General features: G+C 40.2%; 2 protein-coding genes and 1 long non-coding RNA gene across 8 annotated transcripts; 1 reads left to right on the top strand and 2 right to left on the bottom strand.

Moving 5' to 3' along the window:
• Positions 1-37: 37 nt before the first annotated feature.
• Positions 38-1,824, top strand: LOC144007672 (uncharacterized). Its single transcript, XR_013280304.1, has 3 exons — positions 38-785; positions 1,198-1,428; positions 1,700-1,824. It is a non-coding gene; the product is annotated as an uncharacterized LOC144007672 (long non-coding RNA).
• Positions 1,825-3,723: 1,899 nt separating this feature from the next.
• Positions 3,724-6,126, bottom strand: LOC144007670 (calaxin-like). Of its 5 annotated transcripts, none has more exons than XM_077507502.1 (7): positions 5,007-6,126; positions 4,815-4,935; positions 4,548-4,700; positions 4,361-4,465; positions 4,131-4,279; positions 3,963-4,067; positions 3,724-3,866 (listed from the first exon to the last, which is right to left on the bottom strand). In XM_077507502.1, exons 2-7 carry the CDS (start codon positions 4,870-4,872, stop codon positions 3,813-3,815), a joined length of 624 nt encoding a protein of 207 aa, XP_077363628.1. In that variant the 5' UTR covers positions 4,873-4,935; positions 5,007-6,126; the 3' UTR covers positions 3,724-3,812. The 5 variants fall into 5 exon arrangements, with proteins under 5 accessions (XP_077363628.1, XP_077363630.1, XP_077363631.1 ...); XM_077507504.1 differs by having other exon boundaries at positions 4,815-4,907; XM_077507505.1 differs by having other exon boundaries at positions 3,939-4,067; positions 5,015-6,126.
• Positions 6,127-6,229: 103 nt separating this feature from the next.
• LOC144007669 (synaptotagmin-like protein 1) lies at positions 6,230-14,662 on the bottom strand. 2 transcript variants are annotated; one of them, XM_077507499.1, is made up of 13 exons: positions 14,522-14,662; positions 13,548-13,674; positions 12,415-12,566; positions 12,214-12,322; positions 12,083-12,134; positions 11,910-12,011; positions 11,655-11,824; positions 9,567-9,669; positions 9,304-9,465; positions 8,771-8,849; positions 8,601-8,697; positions 6,602-6,807; positions 6,230-6,533 (listed from the first exon to the last, which is right to left on the bottom strand). In XM_077507499.1, the coding sequence occupies exons 2-13, from the start codon at positions 13,670-13,672 to the stop codon at positions 6,388-6,390; spliced, it is 1,503 nt and encodes a 500-aa protein (XP_077363625.1). In that variant the 5' UTR covers positions 13,673-13,674; positions 14,522-14,662; the 3' UTR covers positions 6,230-6,387. The 2 variants fall into 2 exon arrangements, with proteins under 2 accessions (XP_077363625.1, XP_077363626.1); XM_077507500.1 differs by lacking the exon at positions 8,601-8,697 and having other exon boundaries at positions 8,757-8,849.
• Positions 14,663-14,832: the final 170 nt, after the last annotated feature.

Genomic DNA, 14,832 nt, shown 5'->3' with positions numbered 1-14,832 from the left:
TTTTATTTTGAAGTGCATAAAATAGGAAATCGATTGCATAAACAATGCTGTCAAAGTTAGCGAAAACAGTCGCACGAACGCTGCTTGAGTCTGCAAGCTATGTGATTAAAAGGAACTTTTAGAATTTCCATCAAATCCATTTAAAATGGTTCACGGACACCTTCCAAAATGCGACGCGAAGTTAAATGTCTTCTAGACGTTTGCGCAACTTACTCGCTTTTCAAAAGACAAAGCACGCATGCTTTTGAAACGGACAGAGCTTTTATTTTGGAGTGTGTTCAACAACGCAACGTTTCCGTAAAGTTCAACAGAAACAATCGCTTGCTTGTTCGATATTACATTTTTACAAACATGGCATTTCTGTTTCATTTTATGTGTGTGTGAATTTCCTTAAATAACCAGAATAAACACGACTTTCAACTTAGCTGTCAAACGCGAAAGAACACAAGTTAAAACTTAAAAGTCGGCTCACGTTGGGAACATCTTTAGTAGGTCGCTTGCACATGTCGTCACTTCCGCCTCGGATTTCTCGTAGTCGCCATGCTGGGTGGCCTCCATTTACGTAATGATTCGGACACGTATCTATCACGTTTGTTTTCTGCGTTTAAAATGGTACATTGTTGCTGCATCGTTGGCTGTTCGAACAAAGCCAAGGGGGAAAATGGTCGGTCTTTTTTCCGAATTCCGAAAATAATTAGGAACCAGGGCCTGGAGACAGAGGAGTGCGGACTCCGGAGGGAAGTCGTTACTTTGGGCTCGTGTGTGCAGCGATCACTTTGTGAGCGGTAAGCTTGTTTACCTTTATTTAATGCATGAGGATTAATAACGTTTCGACCGCCCATATATGGGCAAGTTGCTTATGTTTTGGATTCATGAGCAAGCAAGTTCGGTAGTACAAGCTGGCTAGCGGACGTTAGCCGAAAGCTAACATCGAACATTTTCACCCAAGTAGTGCCAGTGCAAAGTGTTTACTGCTGAAATTGGATTAATTAGTCTTGGGCTTTTAATGCCGATAACATGTTTTTTGGTGGCAAAATGTGAACTTGGAAAAAAAGAGACAGAAGGGGGTGATGCAAGAAAACAGAGCCCCGGTAGCCTACACATCATGCTAAAGAACTTATTCACGGCCACCCTACTGCGGTAAAATAACCAGTCTTTCCATATTTTATTTGTTTATATATTTGTTTATTTTAACAGGTCGCCCTGCGCCCGTTTTTCTGTCCAATCATCCCGACTGGGCTCCAACATTAAAGTTGGGTCCCAAGTTACAACATCTATGTCTCAGCCCAGTCGGTGCCAAGATATGAACGTGCACAGGAGAGACAAGCAAAGAAAAGACGACTCGAAGTGGCAGAGATTGTTGCAGTTATGCAGCCAGATGGCTCCAGTAACCTGTACCCTCAAGTACTGCTGACATCATTGACTCTGGTATGCCACTCATAATTCATTACATGATATATTGTATGCATGAGTGAATGTATGTGTTTGTTTGTGTGTGTACACGCACCTTATATTTTAGAGACATTTGGAAGTGTTTATAGAAATAAGTATTTGCCTGTAGCAATGTTCATACATTAAAAAATGCAACAAAATGTGTACATTTCTTTTACACTGACAAAAAAACTATACTACTTTACTATATTAAACCTATTACTGGTACCGTATTTTTTTGTGATTTTTTCTTTATTTTTTTCTTTAGGGATCTCATGCCACACCGACTTGATTGCCAATGACATGATGGAAACGAAGGCGAGCATCAAAGCATTGGAGGAGGACAACATGCGACTGTTTGTTTGGCGCTAATAAAGGCAGCGTTTATACAAATTCTATTGTTGGGTTTGTTTACAAAGCTATACATAATACAAATGACAGGATTTGACTCAATATGGCAATATGGTCCCTCTTAAAGTAATGGCATAAATCTCTATTATTTCTAAAAGCACAAAAAATGAAGTGAATAATGATTAGATGTAGTAATTTCAGGGTTAAAAATTGAACTGTTAATTAATGTAGTTTATTTTAGCACAGGTGCCTACCATCCTGAGATGACGGTATGATGTAATGTTGATGGGGTACGCAATGACTTTCATTATGCTATGTACAGAGGAAAAAGTTGCTCTCTTTTAAATTTGTTTAATGTAAGACAAGTACCAGTACTGTGTTACAGTTTTCCCAATAATCCTTGTTTCACACTTGTCACAAAACCACTGTCCTTTTGGCAGTCTAGATTGGCACACTTCAAGTGATATCATTTGATTTTACAATCTGCTGCAGCACAAAAAACTACTTTATTCCGCATCTTTGAAGTACATGAGCAAGTGGTAGGTGACAGCGGCTGAGCAGGAACACTGGAAGTCCACTGCTGATCTAGTAAATGCTCTCCCGAGCAGTTCAGGTAAGGAGGGGATTTTGGGAAAAAAAAACTCTGGCTTTTCCAACTGGCCAAAACGAGCGATCTGGGTGGACTCGCTCAATCACACTTTGTCCACACCACAAAGTCGCAGAAGTCCCGTCCAGTTAAACTCATCTGTGCCTGAATCTGAAAATATTACAAACATTGTAATGAAAATATGAAACATAGAATTAAATAAGAAACTACAAAAAGTAAAGCCATACATACCTGGTAATACTATTGGTGTTGTCGTGACAAGTGATGGGAATTGTTGCCATCTGGCACCAGACAGAAATTGGGTGTTGTGAGAGCCTCCTTAACCGTGAGATCATAAGAAAAGCTGTCAGTATGCTCAGTAGTTACCATGAACACGTTTTATTGTACTGGAAACTGAAACTAAAAATACGTCCTCTGAGAGTGGTTAACCTTAACCATTTAGAATAAGTTGATTAAGTAACATGTAACTAGTGAAAGGGTAGCATTAAATTTAATTAAGCCACGGGGAGGCTGTGCATAGTTACTTTTTATTCTTATACGCTCTGCCATATTTGCCTGTTATAAAATTGTTAGAAAAACCACATCAGGTAAACCTAGCTGTGCATGTAAACACAATAACAGGAAGCCTGAGAACAAATCAACATTTTTGTGTGCAGAATTACCAACACCATGTGGTTTACTTACGTGCAACAGTTTCTTCTGATGCGATGTTAAAGTTTACACTCTGTATCCACCCGCTTACAAAATAATTGTAAGCCTCCAGGGATTTGTTGGCGTGTTATGGAGCATGTTGTCAACACGAGGTAGGGAAAGATGTCCAGAGATGTCACATTTGGCCAGCAAGCTTTCTCCGTCAAAAAAAAAAATCACCCTTGGTCAGGACGTAATTAGGATCAATCCCGCCACACAGAGACACCTTCTGCCTGTATCGTTGTTTTTGATCTTCCGGTAAATCGTGAAAATACTGCGAAAATTACATCAGGTTGATAAGCTCTACCGTGTAACTCGCGAGTGTACCTTGTGAACCGGCGGACACCCAATATGGCGCCCGAAGGAAAAACTCCCATGATGCATTACGATGTGCAAGCGACCTATAGACAGTAAGTACCCCGCTTCAACTCTACAAACTTGTTTAGTAAATGTGTTCATTTACATTAATGAATATAAATAAAATTGTAATTTCTAAAAGGCAACTAAGTGATGTTCTATCTGTTGGTAGCACAATGAAAAATTATCCACATATCAATCAATCTTGTGCAGGAGTTGCTTTACTGATGGAGAAAATCAATGATAAAGTTGTCTGATTCACTGCGGCAAAAAAAACAACAACAACAAACATTTAAATACCCACTTTATTTACACATTACAAAACAAACAGCTATTTGTGTGTATATAAAAAAAAATAGTTGGACACTTTTGGACTTCATCTGCGGTCCAATTTATTATTGAATACACGCTGCTCGAACATCTCAATCCTCTGGGAAAAAAAAACAGGTATAAGATTAATTAATTATTGGCATAGTATGCCATCTATGTGTAATATTTATACCTGTACTCATTAGAATTTTGTTACCATGGCATTGGGAAGGCACGTCCCGAAAGCTTCAAGCACAATGTTCAACTCTGTCACAGACTTTCTGTAGTCTTCGAAAGACAGTCTGTCATCATTGTCGTGATCCTGTCCATGGAAATATTATGATTGTATGTTTGTCGGTGAAGTGTGCCGTGCTGAACGTCTCACCATCCTCTTGAGCGTGATCTCCACCAGATCTTTGATGCTGTCAAAAGGGTCCTCCTCGCCGTGCAGCCGCAGGCAGTTTCGCACCATGAGAAGAATCTCCTCCCTGGTGATGTAATCGTCTCCGCTCAAGTCGTACACCTTAAAACAGTCTGAGGTGGGGGAGGTAAGGCAGGTTAATTAGACAAGCTGGAAATCACTTCGCTTTATATCTATATAATTGTCCCATTTACATTTGATTTTTTCATCCAAGGTGCCACGGAGGAACACGCACAAGCCCTCCACCCACTCTTTGGAGCTGACAAAGCTGTCGTTGTCCTTGTCAAACGTCCTAAAAACTGGAAATCAGATCATGTCATCACATTTCAAACTAACTTAAAAAAACAATAAAAAATAACATCTCTGTGCCATAAGTGAAACCTCTTTCCATGATGGTGTTGTTGGTGAGACCAAACTCATTTGTCAGTACACTTCTAAACTTCCTTTCATCCAAACTGCTTTTCCCAGTACTCGTCGTCTGTCCGAGGATGGAGTAAAACTCGAGAATAAGGCACTCGATCTCTGTTTGAGTGACTGATAAGACAGGAGAAGGTGCATGTGAGGAAAAGATGTGACAAAAGGTTACATAAAGAACTAATGACATAAATCAGTCAAATTGACATTAATCTTGTCCGCATAATAACTTACAGCGGTCCACTTGTTTTGACAAGGTCTTGGCAAGGTTTTGGATCAGCCTCTTGGACATGTTTGCCCCCTAGTTTGGGCCTCAAAAGGGACGACCTGGGGCCGGAAATTGCCGTGGAGTCACCTTAGCAAGCAACACAAGTTTGCACAGCGGCACAAACGCATTCTATTACTTCTGTATTGTGTGGAATTTACCGGTTTACCTGGCTGGGTGTCGTCATCGTTCAATTCCTGACTAGCGTGGGAGCATGTCGGTCGAAGGGGAAACGGGAGGGGGGGCTCGTTGCCGAAGTAACGAAGGGGAAGGACGGGGACGAGGGAGGATAGCGTTGGAGAAAGCGTCGCTAAAAATGAACAGTTCGTTTTCAACTTGTCTTATCAACGGTAGCAAATTGTGTAGTGCTTTCCGTGGTTTAGAAAAACTTTTACTGAAAAGCGCCATGCTCCTCTACATTAGGGCTTTGGTGACGTCACCACACACGTCTAATGCGCTACGGCTACTTTTATTGGAATGTTTTAAAATGCTGTCGCTAGTAATCTGATTTTCGTATGTAAGTTTTAAGCTTTTTTTTTTTAAAGTTAAACCTCAGGGGAGAAATGTTTGGTAAAGCAGCCATCTTGCTAACGGCGGAAGTGGTAGCCTGGATGTTATACGCATGCGCATTATGGAAAAATCACAGGTGAATTAAAATATAAACAGCAGCAAAAGTACTGGCCTAGCAACTGTAGATGTTCAAAATTCTCTCAATATTGAATCAGCAAAATATAGTTTTGCCTTGATATACAAACTCAGGAGGTCGTTACACTTACCACTAAACACTTTTATATAAAACCACCTCTCCCCATTGGAATCAATGGAAACAACATTTAATTGTTCCAGATTATTATTATTATTATTTTTTTTTGGTGGGAGCCATTCTATATTTTATCTTATAAAAAATACATTGCCACATCCCCCCATTAATCCACAAGGGGCAATGTGCTGGCTCCTGGTGGCCACACGGGGGCAGTATTATACAGCTATTGCGCTGTCATCCTGTTCCATTTTGTTTGACAGTAACTTCAGATGGGAGTGGCAAAAACCGGCATAAATCCTCTTATGTGAGAGAGAGACCGAGAGGAAAGAAAAAAAAAAGTTCGCTACTTGCCAATGGAACTGAGTTAAATTCACTTCCTCCATACAACATAAAGAGGTTAGCAACATCATTTGTTGTCACACCACAAGGCCTGGCATGTAAACCAGTAAAACCACAATGGCATGTTTGGCTTGAAGACAGCTTTTTCCCCTCATTATTTTTAATTAGGAGAAATACATTTTTACTAAATTTAAATGGTCCAAAAATATAAAGTTCATGAGGCATAACTATTGCATTTTAAAGCACTGATTACCGGTAACCTGTTAATGAGCAAGCAGGAAAAACGTGTTTCACATTTAATTACATAAGGAGATCACATTGTCACAAGTTATTATTATGCAGCTCATTTACAATAGCTACTCTGGGAAGAATTATTAAAAAAGGGCTGGATATGTAGCCAGTAAGGGTTTTCAGTCCATGTGCATCACGCACACACAATGTCAATCAGGCGAGCGGCGTGTCAGGTTGGTCCTAAGGGGCAACGTGGCTTCAATCCACTGGTTTTGGTTTTTGATCATGGCCGTCCACACAGAGACTTCTTCTTCCGTGGAGTCCATCCAACTGACCGCCTCTCCGTAACTCTCCCCTGCACGCCCGAGACGACGCATTTATACTGTTTTGCTTCAGTTTTGCAATCCCTAAAAAGGGTCTTACCGGTTCCGCAGCTGAGTCGAATCCCGCCGATCGCGTGCTGCTTGAAGCCGTCGCGCTGCCACACGCCGAGCTCGGCGCAGGCCTCCACCAGGTCGCTGCTCTGGAAGCCGTCGTACACCATCGTGTGGTTGTACGACGGGCTGATGGAGCGCTTCACCACGTGCGTCTTCTGGCCGCTCTGGCAGCCGGCGTCTGGCAAGATGTAACTTTTTTTTGGGGGGGGGAGGGGGGGATTACAACAAAGACTCATTCAAATATGGCATTTTTTCTTGTACATAACTAAAAAAGATAGACATTGCAAATGGTGATAATTTTTTTGTTTTACCAAATACACTCTAAATTATTTATTTTTATGTATGTTTAAATTAGGAGTGTCAGATTTAGTGCGTTAATTTTGAGTTCATTTAAAGTTCCACTAATTTTTTTTAGCGCACAATTAATGTATGGCCCTTAATTGGAAAGCCTGTACTGGGATGAACTCCACTAATCCACATCAAAATTTAGCGGTAATAAGTTGAATAATAATCCGTATATTTGTGGAGACTGGGGTCAAGTTGTATTTTACCATTTTTAAGATGTGCAGAATTTCACAAATTTGTTTCGGTGTATTGGTTTTCAACATATAAACAAACACATTACAAGTGTAGAAAAAAAGTTGAAATTTAATACAAAGTTAAAGGGAGAAAAGAAAAAAATTAATTGTTAACAATAAATCCCATAATTTACATGTTCAAGGAGTACTTACATAGTACTCCCTATTATTTCTATCATATTTATATACTTACAAGTTGTTCCTATTCGATAAACAAATGAAATTAAAGCAGTGGATTATAAAAAGAAACATGACTATCCCAAGTGCACAGTTAAAAAAAAGAAAGTTTCTTCATGTTAAAGATTAAATAGCTCAGCTCTTTATGTGAAAGGAGAACACTCTTGCGAAAGCAATGACGCCATCTAGTGGCAGAGAAATTACCTCAAAATCAATATAACGCTCTTTTTTTTTTTTTTGTACATCGTTTTAAGTTTAACTTAATTTGATGAATTATTATGCCATTGCCACCAATGGCTGAAAAAAGATGCAGACATTTTTATTAGTTTAGTTTATCAGTTCACTTTTATGTGAAGAAGAGTGAAAACTTAAGAAAAAAATATTTTGTTGTATATTTAGAACAGATAAAATTGTGATAAATCGTGAGTTTTTTTTGTTTTTTAACTATTTAGGCCATGAGATTAATTACATGGCGCCCCTAATTTTTATTTTGAATGTTTATTCAAAAATAAAAATAAAATACCACTTTACACATGTTTTTCCTATAGTTCTACAAGGGTGGTAGAGTGACCTTCACTTCTCTAGTGTGAATTAACCACCCCCCCCCACTGCACCAACCACCTTTTTGAGGCAAATTATCCCAAGCAAAACTAGTGCAAGGTGTTTGCAGAGTTTCCCATATTGGCAGCCATTTTTACCCACAAAACATTAGAACCGAGCCTACCAAAAGGAGTCGACTCTTCCAAAAATTTCTGTTCTATTAAGCAGTAGAACATGTGCTGTAATGACTTACAGATCCCTGTAGATGGCAGCGTTGCATCGTTTTGGATTTGGGATCAGTGCACCTTTTAGCACTAATAATTCACAAAATAATGTATGCCATTATTTCTTATTTAGGAGATCAATTTGCATGAATTGGAACACAATTGAGTCAACTGTGATTTTGGACGTGGCATTTAATTTGTCTAGCACCGAAGATTATGAATTATGTTTTGTCTAGATTCAAAGATAAACAAACACATTTTTGGTACGTTTAACTCTTTTTAACTCAGAATCTGTTTCCAGATTTTCTGTAGCACAATGAAAAAAAAGTCGTGTCATCAGCAAACTTTTTAAAAACCGTGACATGCACAACTTTGAAAAGGTCCGGCAATGAGGCACTGCAGACGCGGTCCTCGCCGGTTGCCATGACAACCGCCGAAAACACAACACACGGACGAGCGCGCAAACCTCTTGACGAACGAGTCGATGGCGCCCCCTTTTTTCGACAGCAGGCCCCGAGCCTCCTGAAGCCAAATGTGAAGCTCCCCCGTGAGCGGCGCGCCACCTTGGAAGGAACGCAAGCAAAAGGAGACGTTCGTCGTCATTTCTAGGCGGGAGTCGCACCTTGTTTTGCTCACCTTCCAATCCCTGCGGGATGAACTTGATGGAGAAGAGGAGGGTGCCGCGGCTGCTGATGCAGTCCGGCCTCAAGTCGAGCTGGCCCCAAAAACATGACATAAAAGAAGCGTCGTTGAAATTCAAAGAGAATCTGCGTCTTCTCCAGCGAGGCCACAAAATGATATAGCAGGCCACTTCATTAGGTACCCCTGCACATCGCTTACCCATGTCACATATTGGTTTGTCATTTTTTTTTTTTTTACTCTAAGAGTAAAAACATAAACCTAAAAAAATATAGTTTGATTTGTCCCACACAAAAAAAAAAATAAGTCTGTGGAACCTACGCCCACATCCACACAGGAAGTCGGCCATTTTGGTTTGGTGGACACCGTATACCTCTCATGCATAATCCAGCAAAAAAATACCAAAAAAAAAAAAGACGCAAAACATCTACCATTTTGATTCAGTGTCCGTTAACTCGAGGGCCAATTTGAACAATAATTGTGCTGATGTTCCTAATGTAGTGGCCATTATGCTGGTGTGTGAGTGTCACCCGTGGCTGCAGGTCCCGCCAAAGTGGTTGCGTGCAGGTCCAGTCCCAGGGGCCCAGCGCCACCTCCACCTCACCCAGGAAAACATTCCTGGCCAGGGGCTCGTCGTGCCACACCGACAGGTTCAGGGTGCGACCATTCAGCTCGTTTTGGCAGATTTTGTACTGGGCAGGGGCAGATGAACAAAAAAAAAAAGAAAAAAAAATCACATTGGAATTGACGGGTGTGCCTAATGTTGTGTCCCAACAGCGTATGACGATCTCACTTTGAGGGTCTGCTCATAGACGGGATTCTGGGTCCGCTTCTTCACAGCCGTCTTCCTCTTGCTGCGACTCGACACGTCGGGCAGCAGGTAACATTTGACGTACCTGAAGAGCAGCAAAAAACAACCCTGGCTCATATGGAGGACCAAAACTGCCAAAATTAAAAAAAAAATAAATAAATACAAATAAAAAAAATTACAATAAAATAAAAAACTAAATAAATAAATGGCTGAAAGTAAAAATAAAAATTTATTTAAAAAAAATGTCGTTCAAAAATTAAAATTAAATCCAAAAAAGTACATGGAAATAAAATTACTAAATATAATTTACATTTTGACAAATTTGGTCCTCCATAAACTTGAGGGTCCGCAGAATAATTTGAAAAAAAAAAAAACAACAAACATTCAATTGGAATTGCTGATGAATGAAGAAAATTTGAAGTCTGATTGGTTAATAAACAAACAGTCTAATTGCTAAGTTTGTTTAAGGTGCATCTGCCACCAGATTTCTAAACTCAGGGTCAGATTAGGTTGACATGGCAACGCAGAGAGGCTGTATGGAGGACCAAAACTGGCAACATTCTAAATAAATAAATGACTAAAAGTGAAAATAGAAACGGATCTAAAAAAAATATATATAATTCGAAAATTATATCCCACAAAAAAAAATATAAAGGGGAAAAAAAAATAATAATAAAATATATATATATATATATATATATATATACATATACACACACACACACACATTAATAAATACATTTTATTTTATTTTAATTGCATTTATATATCAATTTTTCTTTTCACTTTCATCATTCATTTATTTATTTTAAATGTTGGCAGTTTTGGTCCATGCTGCCAAGTCGAAATGTTATTCAAATGTCTTATTCAAATGTGTCAAAGTCACCTCGACTTGTTGCCGAGCAACTCAAGTTGCAAGTTGAGGCGGCGGTAACATTTCAACTTGGCTATATGGACCAAAACAGCCAAAATTAACAATAAATAAATGATTAAAGAAATTGTGAAAATAAAAAAGGATATAAAAATATAATTACGAAATTGCATGCAAATGTATTTACATATATTTTTCTTTCCATTTATATATGTGTTTTATTGGTCTATAATTTCCAAATTATATACCATTTGCATCTGTTTTTATTCCCACTTAGTCATTTATTTTTTATTTTTTGTCAAATATTTTTATTGCTGTTTTTCATTTTTTAGTGAATACAATTGGGGGGGAATAAAAAAACACAAAAAAACATGTTAACTCATTGACTGCCATTGACGGAAAAAGACGTCAAATAATGGATTTTTGCTGGGCTGGCAGTGAATGTGTTAAACACAAAGTTCCAATATATTTTGTGATTACATTGCAGCATCCTTTTTTTTTTTTTTTTTTAACCTTTTAAGGCAAATTTTGCTTAAAAATCTGTCAATTTTGGTTACATCTCATCTTAACTCATTGACTGCCATTGACAGAAAAAGACGTCAAATAATGGATTTTTGCTGGGCTGGCAGTGAATGTGTTAACAAGTTGCCATCAGCTTTTACAAAGCATGAAAAAAATAATTACGCCAAATTTCAGGCAAACGGTATTCCCCACCCAAACAACACATTCAATCACACAGCTACACCATACATTCCAAAACTGAGGGAAAAGCATAAAATAATTAAATAATAAATTGAAAGAAAAACAAAGGACAATAATAAAACAAAATAATAAATAATAATTAGTAAATAAACACAACTAAATATTAAAAAGCGGGGATAAACTAATTATTGAAAAAAGATAAACATTCTTTGATTCTCTGCATCAATATGCAAGGTATCCATGTGTAGCAAAAAGTGTTGCGGAAAGCCCGAAGGACAATCTGATCTTCTCAGATTGAACACAATGCCAAATTTCATGAATCCGCCTATTATGTGTAGGAGGGGTTGAATGAGTCCATTTTAGGAGAATGAGCCTCCTCGCAAGCAAGATGGTCTTTTTTTTATTTGGCGTTTTGGACCTTCATAAGGCTGAGACCCGATTGGACAAAAATAAATAAATAAATACTTGCAAAATGTTGCAAACTGAAGGCCACTCACGGGTCCGAGCGGTTCTCATCGGCGACGGGCGAGATGCCCTCGCAGCGGTGCACCTTGACGCGCAGTTCCCCCTTGTGGCCGTCGTAGGCGAGCGAGAACTGCACGCGGCCGCACACCTCCACCGCGCCGATGATTCCCGAGCTGAACAGACTCTTCTTGCCGCCGCCGAGCTGCGCGCGGGGGACAAAAAAAATCCTGCGTCGCTACAAGGCCGACTCATCATCTAGAAGCAATCGAGTGTGTGCGTGCGCGTACCGCATGGCTGGAACGAGAGTGTTGTGGAATGTTTGGTTGCAAAGGTAACGTTTCCAAGTCGGTCAGGATGCAAAGAGACACGGACTCCCTTTTGCAATGTTGCTGAAACAACAACAGAATGTCATATATGGAAAAATTCCACCATTACAACAATGAACAATGACTTGACACACCTTTGTTGCAATTCTTTCCCGGCTGGGTGCAGAGACTAAGCCGGATGGACTCCTGAAAATTTTACAAAGAAAAGTTGGAAGACGTCATCAAAAAACAACAAATAGGACAATTAAAAAAAAAAATAAAAGACCCTGGACTGTCTTCCGCAGACTCTCTCAATCGTGCCTCCGGGGAGGAGCTGCTTGACGGTTCATCATCCGCCTTGCCGTTGAACAGATCCACTCCCAACGAGTCCGTTACTATGGAAACCAAAACAAAAATCCTTATTGGTTACATCACTTGATGATATCAAGAGTTTGTTGAGGAAAAAAAACAAAAAACAAAGAGAAACCGGTGATCTTTGTCGTGCGTCGGCGTATGGTGGCGCGCACCAGGTCCGAGCCGGACATGCGGCCGCGGTGCCGCCCGCTGGTCACCTCGCGGAACCACGCCCCGGACTGCGAGTGCAGCTGCGCCGGGTCGGCTCTGCTCTGCGCCAGCATCCTGTTGACACAGCAAACACGCATGACGGCGACATTCTTGTTTGATTACCTTGGGAGGCAAATCGGACGCATTAATCAAATTGTCAAGGGCACGTGTGGGCGTGTCCTGTTCGACGCCTTGGCCTTTATGTTCGCTTTGGACGGCAACTACATACGTGAAGCGATTCATTTCAAGGCATAAGGAAGTGCTGTTGTGTCTTTTGGATTTGAGCCCCAAGTGCAGCGTTCCCTCGTTTTATCACGGGTGTTACATTCCAAAAACTACCCGTGATAATGGAAATCCACCGTTAATTAAAAAAAAAAAAAAAAAATCCCATTAATTGTATATAAATCCCCCCAAATTGCATTAAACATGTTTTTTTTTCTTTGTATGATTTTTAGTTTATTATGAAGGATTTTTCATCCATTTTTTGGTTTCCTTTTAGCGGTATTCATTACAGTATACAGCACAGTATTCACCCCCCCCCCCCCCCCCCCTTTATTGTATTGATTTAAGCTTTTTTTTTTTTTTTTGGTATGAGTTTTTTTTTTTTTTAAACAATATTGTTGCCTTTTTTAAATATTGTCAACCGCCCGGCAATATCGTGATAATTATCGTATCGTGAGCTTTATATCGTGATGATGTCGTATCGTGATGATCGTTACGGCCCTGCTTATTATACAGCACAGTATACATTTTCAATCTTTGGAATGCAATGTCGTGGAGCAGTCGCGGATGTCCCTGGTCGGACGTACGGTTCGAGAGATGAGGCCGCGCAAAGACCAAATAAATAAACAGACCAAAACGCACGTTGTAAAAAAAACAAACAAAAAAAAACAGGAAGTCGGCCTTTTTTCCCCAACCATTTTTGATCGCCTTTCGTTTTTCCAGCTTTTACATGACATTGTGGTTGAAGTGTTCCTAACGATGTGACGCTTGCGCAGCCAATTGCAATGGAGCAGGTGAGCCGAATGTTGTGGACCGACGTGGTTCACCTCTGACCTTACGCGCCCTTCGTCTTGGCGTCGTAGCTCCAAGTCCCGCTGGAGTACTTGCAAGATGGCGTCCTGCTCCTCCTCCGTCAGGTGGCTCAGGTCCAGAGACCCGACGCCACTTTCTGCCTCCATGCCTGTCCAAACAAAAAAATAAAAAATAAATAAAAAACTCAGTCACATCATAAATTGCAAAAACACAAGTGGATTATAAAATGTGCTTATTGGAATTCAGCACCTAAGTGGCCATTGGTTGCTATAGGCAGAATTGGGCCAATGTAATCTGTATGCTATTTTGACAGGAAGTACGGTGGCACAAAAGGCTCAAGAAGGCTCAAGGACATGACCGACTTAAGTGAGCCACTACTCTGTATTAAATAAAACCTCATAATGCTTCTTGTATGCTAGCTGTCAAGTCTTCCAGGCGAGCAAGAAAAATAAAGACGAACACAGGGCGACCATGACGCCTCAGAGACGTCATCCTCAGACTGATGGGGACTGTAGGAATAAACACTACCGCAAATGTCTATTTGTTTATTATTCATGGACCGCCAATAACTTAACAACCTTTGAATGCAGCCGGGTTAGTAATGATTCCTTTCTACTTCCTGCTTTTGTATATTTACTGTGTGTGCACGTGTGTATGTTGCCTCGAGGCAGCCAAGGAGGTAATTGGCGCATGCGCAGTGCCGGCGGCTCAGTTGGTCCAACCGGAACTAAGCTAACATCAACTTGACCTGAGGCGACGCAAAACAAAACAAAAAAATAATAAGAATAATAGTCACAAGTGGCATATTTGGTCTTTTAAAAGTATTCCATAAACGTGTGTTTGTGTTGTTCGCCATTAGTCCCACGAAATTAACGTCGTCTTGTGCTCAGCCCACGCGTGAGACGAAACACCTGTCGCCCTTTTTTTTCTTTTTTTTTTTAAGGTGGCACTAACACGTTTGCAAGGCAACATGATAGAAAACAAAATGGAGTTACCTGCTAATCGATAGCGTCGTGGAACTCCATGCGTGGGGGGAAGTTTGCCGCAAACTTGTGCTGAGGGTGTCGTGTCGTGTCGTGGACTGTTTTTTTTTGTGTGTGTGTGTGTCAAACGTGTGTTGTGTCAACTCGGTGACCACGCCTCCTGTCTGTGCCTGGGGGGGAGGAGTTTGTGTGTGTGGAGTTCGGCGGTTTCATACAAGGATGCCATGTTAAGTTTCCAACTAGAGCTGGGCGATGATGGAACAAATAATAATCACATGATTTTTGTATTTTAATGCATTATTTAGTTGGAAAACTTTCAATGT

The sequence above is a fragment of the Festucalex cinctus genome, chromosome 19, assembly GCF_051991245.1.
Source record: "Festucalex cinctus isolate MCC-2025b chromosome 19, RoL_Fcin_1.0, whole genome shotgun sequence".
In the NCBI taxonomy this organism is placed as follows: Eukaryota; Metazoa; Chordata; class Actinopteri; order Syngnathiformes; family Syngnathidae; genus Festucalex; species Festucalex cinctus.
The sequence above is the reverse complement of the archived record's forward strand: the minus strand, read 5'-3'. Positions and strand labels throughout refer to the sequence as shown.